Source organism: Rhizophagus irregularis, chromosome 2 (genome assembly GCF_026210795.1).
Source record: "Rhizophagus irregularis chromosome 2, complete sequence".
Lineage (NCBI taxonomy): Eukaryota > Fungi > Glomeromycota > Glomeromycetes > Glomerales > Glomeraceae > Rhizophagus > Rhizophagus irregularis.
The window spans coordinates 843,326-854,764 of NC_089430.1; the positions used below are offsets into that span (position 1 = coordinate 843,326).

The 11,439-nt window shown below is 31.4% G+C and overlaps 2 protein-coding genes across 2 annotated transcripts; both read left to right on the top strand.

Moving 5' to 3' along the window:
- Window positions 1-1,806: 1,806 nt before the first annotated feature.
- OCT59_011623 (uncharacterized protein) lies at window positions 1,807-2,694 on the top strand (the record flags this gene model as incomplete). Its single annotated transcript, XM_066133878.1, has 1 exon — window positions 1,807-2,694. One exon carries the CDS (start codon window positions 1,807-1,809, stop codon window positions 2,692-2,694), a length of 888 nt encoding a protein of 295 aa, XP_065989196.1.
- A 739-nt stretch (window positions 2,695-3,433) lies between these two features.
- Window positions 3,434-4,005, top strand: OCT59_011624 (uncharacterized protein; the record flags this gene model as incomplete). The annotated part of the gene is made up of 2 exons (XM_025312093.1): window positions 3,434-3,818; window positions 3,905-4,005. The coding sequence occupies 2 exons, from the start codon at window positions 3,434-3,436 to the stop codon at window positions 4,003-4,005; spliced, it is 486 nt and encodes a 161-aa protein (XP_025165322.1).
- Between the last annotated feature and the right edge of the window lie 7,434 nt (window positions 4,006-11,439).

Genomic DNA, 11,439 nt, shown 5'->3' on the forward strand with positions numbered 1-11,439 from the left:
TGCGACAACTAATGTCAAAAATTAAAAATTCAGTCTTATTATGTGATGAATTACGTGAATTATGTGTTATAGAGAAACTTGAGTATCTTCGGCCAGAAATAGACATAAAAACGAGGTGGAACTCCACCTATTACATGCTTCGTAAGTTACAGCGAATGGAAACAGCATTGAAAATGCTTGCAGCTAAACATGATAGTGTGCGTGAATTAATGCCAGATATTGAAGCATGGACGAAAATAAAGGTAAAAATGAAATAATATTTTTTTTTTAATAACAAGTTTCTTTTTTTTCGTTATTACTACTTACAAAATTAAATCCTTTTTAATTATTAATCAAAGGAAACAGTGATCATTTTAGAACCCCTTGAAAGAGCAACAAAAAACCTCTCAGGATCATTGTACCCAACTATTGCTGATGTTTGATTTTACTTTAATGAAATTCGTGATCATCTAAAGTATTGTGTGGAAAGGGAGGATGGATTTGGACAATACATGTTAGCTGCTTCAATAAATGAAAAACTTAAAGAATACTGGTTAATTATTGATAATAATACTACCATCTCATCAATATTAGACCCCCGAAATAAAATTTCTCTTTTTGAACCAGGTGAACCAACGACAAATGCTATTGCCACCTTACGTGAACAATTTTCCTTCTATCTTTCCCAAAAGCCACAATCACAAGCTTCCCTTCCTTCTACATCATCAAGAGAATATTTTCGTCAACTAAAAAAATGTCGTATAGGAGTAACTGCTGAAACAACACTACCACCCTCACCTAGCCCTGATTTTGCTGAAATAGAAAGATATCTAACTTTGCCATATGATGAAAATGTGGAAGCGCTTCTTTGGTGGCAAGCCCACTCCACTGAATTTCCGGTACTCTCACTAATGGCAAAAGACTACTTAGCAATACAATCCACAAGTGTAGCCTGTGAACAAGCATTTTCTGTTGCAGGCAATACAATCACCAAAATTCAAAATCGTTTATGTCCAGAGACTGCAAGAGCTTCGTTATGTACAAAAAGTTGGATTAAGAATAATATTGGTGAACAAATTCGGTTAAAGTAATTCAAATATGTTTTATTTGTTAAATGCAGTATTTAGTATTACGTTGTATAACATATTAACATATGATCATCATTTATACAAATAAAACGTTTAGTATATTTTTTTGAAGTTTTTTTTTTATTTTTATGATGTTTTTATATTAATTTTAAGGAAAACGATAAAAAAAAAAGAAATTTTAATATTTTTAATACAGAATTTGTAATAAATGTTATACGTTAAACTGGTTTAGGACTGAGTCTTAGGATCTAGTCCAGAACCGGACTTGGTCGGACACAAGTCCTGGACTAATCATATATGGACTTAGTTTGTAGGTCCATCAGATAGGACTTGCAAGTCTTAGGACTAAAACTGGACTAAGACCGACTTTACCAACCCTATCTCAATTGGTGCTAGTGTGGTAAATATAACAAGTATGAAAATGACACAATTGGATTAGCAGAGCTCTTTCCACTGCGTGAGAATTTTTGGAAATGAAAGTATTTGGAGAATCGCTTCGCTTTGTGAACGATTATTTTTGTGGTATTCTATTTATCAAATCCTGTCAAAACACGAACAAGAAAATATTTCCAATTAAAATAACGAATACTAATAATACTTTATTTTTCCATAACTAATAACGTGGAAGAATGTCTTCTGAAAAGGAACTAGGATGTAATGATGAATACGAAGTCCACAATGAATGGTATTGTATTTATCGGAAAATAAGTTGGTGACAAGTCCACTAGTAAAAATTGAAATGATCAGTGATATTTTTGGCCCGCCTACTATACTTGCCGAAGGACTGATTAAGATGGGTAACAAGTGTCTGGAGTTTATGGATAAAAAAGAAAATCGTAATTTTCAGGTTGCTTACCAGATTGAATTACTCCCGAATAATAACCAAAAAGAATGGGAATATGCCATACAGTTGGACCCCGTTACATGGTTTGATATGTTATATAATTTGTCTGGTGACTTGCCGAATACACTAAAGGCTGCAAGAAGTTATGTAAATAGTGTTCAGAGAAAATACAAACTGCCAGCTCCTATTGAGCCTACTATGAATTCCATACCTTCTAAAATTTATTGCGGGCATCACGCAGATTGTAAGTATTGTCCTCCACCTGAGAGTAATAAAAAAAATGTCTGGAAAGCCCCCTCTCTTAAAGGTGAGAATTTGAAGTGTATTCGTGATATGAATCCCAAACGTATTATACATAACTATCCCAAATTTTTATTAGAGCGTCCTAGTAAGAACCACAACTCGAACCATGAAGAGCCTCCTGTTTTTTGTGTTGGAATGGCTCCACAGCAAATTCGTTTTCCTCGGTATTGTAACTGGTACGTGGAGAAAGAACGTATAGTCATTGGAGAAGATGGGAAAGACGGTTGGATATGTGTGTCCCAACAGGATGATGTACGTGAAATTCTAATATGTTCTCATCCCGGGACATACAATACATATGACAAGAATACTAGACCAAACAATCATAAAACGAACAAGCATTTAGTTATCGATAGGAATTTATGGATTTGGGTGCTGGGATACTTCATGTCTACATATTTGGTAGAAAATATCTGTAAGCAACAGATCAAAAATCCTGTTGAACTTTTGCGTTCAACTTTGGGAAATGGGAATCTCTAGAATCTAAAGACTATCAAGCAAAAGAGTGCCATGGTCATTTACACGTTCATATAAAACCGGAGGTGGTTATAGCATTCAAAACTGCTGGAACTGATGCCATGAATAGAAAAATAGGGCAGCCTAATAAGCAGTATGGCATACAAAATTGTATAGAATTAGAAACGCATCGTCTATTAAGTTCAGAGATGTGACAAGTTATAGAAGAGATTAGTAGACTTAGATCAGAAACTAACGAGCTTAAAACAGAAATTAATGGGATGAATCAAAAGCTAGATGAGATATTGAAACTTATTCAAAAAGGATAGTGCACTGCCATCAATAAATTATCAATTATATGACGCATTTTATTATATCAATCAATAACTGATGTAACGATATTTGTTATTCTTAATTAACAAAGAATTGAATAAATTTTTATTCGTCTACTATTAACTATTAAAACTCTCACTATATCATGTTCATTACATGGAGGTTTGCATTTACATTTTTTTCGTATGTTCATTCACTAGTTCTAGTGCATATGAGGGTCATGATGTTGACAAACTCTTCAAATTCCCAATGGAAATGCCAAAAAATGTGGAGCGGAAGAATGTTTAATGAATGGCGGACATTTATGCAAATTAGTTATGTGCAAGTTTACTCGTGGTTAAGTTAGATGGTATTGGAATAGTAAAGAATCTGTTAACGAAAATGTTTATTTGAAAAAAATATCATTACAGCATTTAATAAATATAACATTATGATCGAAATTGAGCTTACTTGTCGTCTTTGTCGTGAAATAGAGGAAAATCCTGAGTCATTTACCATTAAGGTCCCCATAATCGCAAATATTAATTATCTCAGAACGATTATTTTCAAAGAGATCAAGAGAAGAATTAATGATGTCATTTATATCGAGCACGATCACTTGGAGCTATGGAAGGTAAAAAAGGTAAAAATTGATATTCTGGAAAAGCTCGAGGTAACAAAACTTGTTAGCAAGCACTGGGAAGAACAACCTGAAAGAAAGCACTTTCACGTTATTGTATGTTCTAAATTAATAATCAAAGACTGGGAGAACCGACGATTGAAAAAACTTGTCAAAAAAATCGAAAAGCTTACTGACCTTAGTCTTAGTGATAGAAGTAAGTATTAAAATCCCCGTTACATTTATTTACTTGCATGTACCCTTTGAATAATACTAACAGCTAACACTGGCTCTTATGTTTAGATATTTCTGCGGAGGTTATCACAAATCATACAAGTATAGACGATGAAGAAAAACTAATGTCCGATGGTTATGTAATTATGTTAAATGACATACTTTATTGAAAAATAAATATGATCTAGGCGGAGCCTACGAAGTAGATTAAGAAATGTTTTTTTTTGTTTTTAGTATTTTATGAAATGCTAGAATCATTGTCATGAAATTTTTCTCCGCTCCATAAAGAAAAATATCTACAGTATAGTCTCTTATTTAGTTCACTCAGCATCATCTACTAATAACTCGTTTCTTGAACTGAGGGTCAAGTGTTTCTATCCAGTATTCTCCCAATCAAATATCTGAATTATTCCAAAACACATTAGGCCAAAGATGCATGCTCGCCATATAATAGAATAACAAATTTCGAAATATATTTAGTCGTTTTAAAGAATGTTTATAACATGGAGTGTTTATAGTAAAATTGTAGTCCGCTTTTAAAGAAAAAAAATACAAACTAAATTATTAAGCGAAATAGTAGAAACATATAAATGACTAAATGAGAGAGGACGTAACCCTTAGAGATGGGCATGTTATATAACAATATAAAATAACACAATGTTATATAACATATATAACATATATAACAGTTATATAACATAAATAACAATGTGTAACAAATATAATACTGGCCAAAAAAATTGTATAGTGACTATAATTCTAGCCAAAATTATATTAAAAAATTTCTGATGTGATCGACGAAATAATTTCCTTTTTTGATTCTTGTGTAACAACTGGCAAAGATTTTCTCAATTTTTATTGGGAGACAAAATTTCCTTTTTTGGATTTTTGTGTAACGACACGTGATATGTGCCGAAATTAGAACTTAATTCTGGCTAACTTAAATTAATTTTGGCCAATTTTGTTATATAATGTTATATAATATTATATATGTTATATATGTTATAACTAATATCAAAAAAGGGGGGACTCTTTCTGCCGATCATCATGACCATTTTTCACACGACTTCATAAAACAATAAACTTCATTTTTCTCGTTATTCCAACTAATAAACTTTCATTTTTTCTTCAAAAAACTGGTTCCTTGACGAAAAATACCCTTAATACTTTACTTTTTAACAAGTTTTACGTTTTAGTAGAGGGCTTACCAATTGCTGAATTTTTTCAAGGCTTCGTAACTAACGTTTTGGCTCCTAATAATTTGTTGTTTTGGGGAGTTTTGCTATAAGAAGACACCTGGAGCGGTCCCTTGGTAAAACTTGAGACGGAGTCACTTTAGAATATTGGTCTTTGGAAGTTGGAGAGTCAGCTTTTTGGAGTCAAAGTGGACTTTTAGAGGGAGGTTTGGCGTGGCGAACGGGGTGTACGTAAGAAGGTAAACTTCGGAGTAGTGTGTTGGTGGAAGTTTTAGGACGCATTTAGCTTTTTCTGGAGGTTGTTTGGTTTGGTGTTTTTTACCCTTTACCCTTTTTTCTTTCCTTTTTCTTGTCATTTTTTCTTTGGGTTTCGTTTTGGTTTAGCGCAGTAGTATTTTTAAGCATATGTTAAATGTCCTCTTAAGGTGTGTTACAAGGTGTGACCTATCCGTTTTAGGCAAGATTTTTCAAGCAGAAGGTACCAATCAAAATTGAAGTTTATGGATATGCTGATCAACATTGGGGAGGCCAATTATACCAAGTCACGTGTCTGGGATACGGGTACATTGGAAGACGTTGAAATAAATTTCTTTGGAGAAAAGTCCTGCATGCGAGAAACTAACTAAAGATCACAGATTTCGCCGAAGGAAGGTTTTATTCTGGTTTACTGGGATATAGTACAGAGGGGATTAATCTGTCTTTATTTAGATAATTATCTTGATAGGTTTCAAATAGGTTTTTTAGCGATCTTGCTTTTCCTTTTTGTTATCTAAGTAGTTGTTATAGATTTTTTTTTAATTTATTTGTACGGTTCAATTTTATTAAGTTATGAGATGTTGGGAACATCGTTTATCGTGAATAGCACGCTGGTTACGTTAGTCTTACACTTTAGAATAAATTCTAAAGTTTTTATATGGAGAGGTGTAGTTAGAAATAACTAGCTTCAATGTATTATGTTGTATTTACTAGTTAATGTAATGCGTTACTATTTTCTAATAAAAGGGACAAATACGTTTATAAAATAAAAAAAAAAAAAAAAAACTAATATCAAAAAATGTTATATATGTTATATATGTTATAAATGTTATATAACGTGTTATATGCCCATCTCTAGTAACCCTTGTAGTTCCTCCAAAGAGCACCCAAATACTTATTTTTTACTAAGAATATCGAGAACTTTCAATAACAGTCCCGTATACTTTTTCAGATCACCAGGAATTCGTAATTTCTTTTTTTGCAGAACGTGTCACTTTCTTTATCTAAAGCAATAGACCAATCGTAATATCATATTTGTCACCTAATATATATTCTAGGTGAAGCAGTAGCGAAGCCTACGAAGTAAATTTTACATACATGTTCGTCAGAAGTTCAGTAAATAACATTAAAACAGATTATTGCTACCGAAATATGGTATATAGTTTTCATTTTTTAGTGTAATTTGTAAAGATATCCGATGTGGCACAGGTAATCAATTCTAGATTTTATTTATTATCGGCGAGCATGCTCATGTAATACAATATTGATTATGTAATATTATCCGCAGCACAAAATTTCTCAACAACGAGACTGTGACCTTACGGGTCACGGTTGCCTTAGAATTTCTAGTATGTTCTAAAGCGATCACAAATAAGAGAAGTGCAGATCATATAAGCCACACATTCCGGACATGCAGCCACAAGGCATGATGATATAATAAATTACTTAATTAGGATAAGCATCGTATATTGGAATTCCATTAGAATAAACTTCGCAACACTGTATATTTTTTTCATTCCCTTAGACAAAACATAAAGACTAGTGAATATTAAAATGCTCGTTAAGTGTTAATGACAAAAAATGAATACAGAAAATAAGAATAATGGCAGTTTTCATGATATATAGTGCATAATAATGATCATACTGCAAAATATAATACTGAAGTTGATAGGGAGCAGATAACAGGAAAAATATACAGAGTGTACTATTTGGGTACTCTTAAGGTGGAAGATACATCAGACATAAAGTAATACGAATATGATATCTACAACAGAAAATATATACAAGAATAGTTCTTTAAATGATAATGAAAAACGAAGAAAATAGTAGTAAAAAAAAATAGATGCCGGGTTGTGTATATGATTTAGTGATGAGAATGAGTCAACAAGAAGCATACAATAATCGAAAATTAGGAGATATAGTGAGGGAACAATCAAAATATAATTACTCGACTACAGAAATAGCCATGCAGTATACTTATTTAGTAATCGAAGTATTATACAATATTCGCATTCTAGCAAAAAAAAGAATAATCGTTATTTTGTAATTCATAAAGGAAGTAGAGAAATCTGGGAATCCAAACGGTCAAAACTATTTTAGAAAAGCTATAACAACAAATAAAAGACCAACTGATTCCAACTTTTAACCCGTTGTATCTGATTTATTTTCGTAATGGAAATAACTTCTTTATTCCGGTTTAAATTCTTCCTGCTATTTGAAACCTGGATTCTTATTTTTTTTCTACTTTAGAAATGATTACGAATTAAGTATCTGACGGTTTTATAGGATGATTATGATACAATAATATCACCTTTCTCCTGTGGAGTTATATTTTCGTTTCTTTGTTATCTCCTACATCAGTAGTTACATCAGCAATGTTATATACAAAAATTTGGGTTGTTTTAAAACATGGTAACAATAATTAAATAATAGGACAATATATCGCCCAACTTACTGTTTTTCTTGCTCAATATCCAACTTAAACTAAATAATACCAACTCGCATTATTTTTCTAGCATTTCATTCAAGAAATCAAAAGATTGGTCTAAATAATAAACACTGAGTCCCGCCCACATGTTGCAATAGATCAAATATCAAAGGAAGGTTTAATAATAACCTATTACCATAACCTCAAATTTCTCAATAGATTTGTCAATAATTCAGTTTCAACAGTTTTAAATACTGAGGCCAAGATACAATTGAAGGAAATGCTCACTCAGTAAATCAATATTCTTTTCCTTATTGAATATGGTCATTAGACAATAATATAGAAGTACAGTCAGACCTCCATAATTGCACACCCCTTGGGACCATATGCATAATTTTCAAAATAGTGCATTTAAAGAGGGTGTGCATTTATAGAGGTAAAATAATTAGAGATCATATAACCTTGGGACCGAACCAGAGGGTGCATTTAGAGAGGGTATACATAGTGGGTGCAATTATGGAGAGTGCAATTATAGAGGTCTGACTATACTTGCCGTCCAAACCCAAAAGTTTGGGATTTGTCCAGTGGAAATACCAGGACAAATGGGATTTTCCAGCTCCTCTTAAAATCCCATGATGGAAAAACTGGAAAAATTTAGTTTGGGCGGTCATAATCCCAAATGGCCAAACCCCGGACAAATCCCAAATCTGATGGACAAATGGACAAACTTAATATGGAATTCCCCCCTGAATATCATTTTGAAAATATCAAAATAAAATTTTTTTTGCATGTTTAACATGTAGGTTATAACTATCTTTGTTGTTATACACAACAGAACGTGTACCTTATTGGTGATTAATATTATTATATAAATGGAGATAGATCAGTTAGATGATAGTTTTAGGGAAGACACAAGTGTACAGGGTTTAAAAAGTGGGGATAGTGAACGTTCAAGCGAAATAAACCCTCCATCTAATCAATTAAATAAAGAAACACCATTACCAAACCTTGGAGGACGGCCTAAAGGAGACATATGGCAATTTTTTGCAGAAATTAATAATGGAAAAGGAAAGCACAAGGGAGCAATTTGTAACTTTTGTAATTCTTCATGGAATCGAGGAAGAGCAAATGAAATGAAGAGTCATCTTGCAATGAAATGCAAAGGGCGTGTACCTAAAGATATTCGGCTAAATTTTCTTCGAGAAATTGATAATGAGCGTGAATCTTCAGAAACTTCATCTATATCATCAAGTAAAAAACGAAAAATATCTAATAATCAGACAACTTTAGAAAACTTTTATGATGATGATAAAATTGATGAAGTAAAGAGTAATCGGGCTGATAAAGCACTTATCAGATGGTTTGTCTGTTCAGGAATACCTTTTGTTGCAGCTGACTCTCCATACTTTGACGATTTTACTAAATCTTTAAATAGTGGATACAACCCACCTAAACGAACTGCTCTTGCAACTACTCATTTAGATGGTGAACTTGCAAATGTTACCTTAAAAATCGAAAAAGAATTGGCAAAAGCAAAAAATCTTACATTATGTAAGTATTTTTTTATTAACGTTACGTTTTGATATAAATTTTATTAACAGTTAAACATTATTAAATTTTTTTTATTAAACTGAAGGTGTTGATGGTTGGGCAAGCCCATTGAAACATTCAATTTATGCATTTGTTATAATGACGCCTGAACGAAAACAATACATTTATTCATTAGAAGATGTATCAAGTTTTTCACATACAGCAGATTTTAATGCTAGAAAAATGCTAGAAGTTTTAGAAAAAGTTGGTCCTGAAAAATTTTCTGCTATTATCACAGATGCAGAATCTGCAATGATGGCTGCTAAACGGCAAGTTGCAAATAAGTATCCTCATATTTTACCTATGAGATGCATTGCACATCATATCCAACTTATTTCAAGTGATATTTGTAATCACCCTTGGGCAAAAAAAGTACTTTCAGATTGTCAAAAAATAATTAGTTTTTTTAAGAATTCTTATCCTGCAGGTGCTGCTCTTAGAGAAGAAATATTTCATACATTTACTGTTGGTGGAAATTTGAAAACTTCTACAAAAACAAGGTGGTCAACAGCATGGGACTGTTGTGAATCTCTTTTAAGAAATGAAAATAACATCCGATCTGTAAGTTTTTATTTTATTTTTATAAAATTAATACAATTATAATTAAATATTATTTTAATTTTATTAGGTTCTTGAACAAGAACCACAAATTTTTGCGCGTGTAAATGCAACTAAAAATTTGATTAATGATCGGCAATTTTGGATTAATGTAGAACAACTTCGGAATCTTATTGCTCCAGTAAAAAAAGCGGTAAAAGATGTAGAATTTCAAAATACAATTTTAGCTGATGTATTTGTAGAATTGGTAAAAATAGCCATTGCCGTTCAAGAAATTCCTACTCCACTTAATAATCAGTTTCGTAAAGATTGTATTGCTATATACAATAAACGATGAAAGCAATTTGATACTGATCTGTATCTTTTAGCTTATTTCTTACATCCAACATATCGAGGTAATTATTTAATTATTATAAATACTTAATTATATTAAAAAATATTTTTATTTAAATATAAAAATTGTATAATTTTAATGTATAGGTGATAATTTAACACATAATACATACAAAAAAATTATTTTGCGTAAAGCTTTAGAAATTTGGAAGCAAACCGGAGGTGGAGAGAAGAGTGCTAAAATTCTTAAAACTCAAATGAATTTATATAGAAATCAGGAATCACCTTTTGATGATGATTTTATAGAATCTGTTGATACTGTTAAAAATTGGTGGTCATCCTGCGAACTCAAAAAAAATGAAAATCATATTTCAATTTTAGCATTAAAACTTCATTCTATTACTCCTCATAATGCTTCAACTGAACGAGTATTTTCAGTTTTAAATTGGTATTTATGTAAGAGACGAAATAAGTAAGTTTAAATTTCTTTCAATATTATTTAATCATCTTAACTATATTTAATATTTAAAAATATTATTAATTAAATATTTAGAATGAATATATCTCATTTGGAATCATTGGCTCAAATCCATTCTTTTTTAATTGCAAATGCTCCAGGTGAATTAAATTTTATTAATAATAACATCAGTCAAGATGAATTCACTGCTGCTTTTAACCAAATTGCTGTAGCAATGGAAGAAGGTATTGATTTATTTGAGGAAAATAATTCATTTCCAGTTTTTGATGATGACAGTGAAGAGGATAATGATTTGCAATTGCAAAATGAAAATGGATTAAATTTAGAAATAAGTGAATTAATTCAGTTAAATGTAAATCAATCAGGTTCCATTAATGAAAATCAAGCAGACATAAATGAATCGAGAATTGAACATGGAGATAAAGATTTTAATATTGAAGACTTATTACATGACAATTAGAATAGTTTATTTTTACTAAAATATTAATATAAAATTGTAATTTCTATTATACATTTATAATACATAATAGTAATAATCAATAAATTCATAAATAATAAAGTGAATCGTAAATTTGGAATTTAGTTAGGGTTTGGGATGTCCACTTTGTCCAGATTATTCCAGATTGGGTTTGGGATTTTGTCCAGTTTGTCTATATTTGTCCAGTTTATTCAGGTTTAGCCGATTTGTCCAGTTATGGCCGTCCAAACTTAATTTTTCCAATTTTGACATTACGCCCAAATCCCATGGGATTTGGGTTTGGGTGGG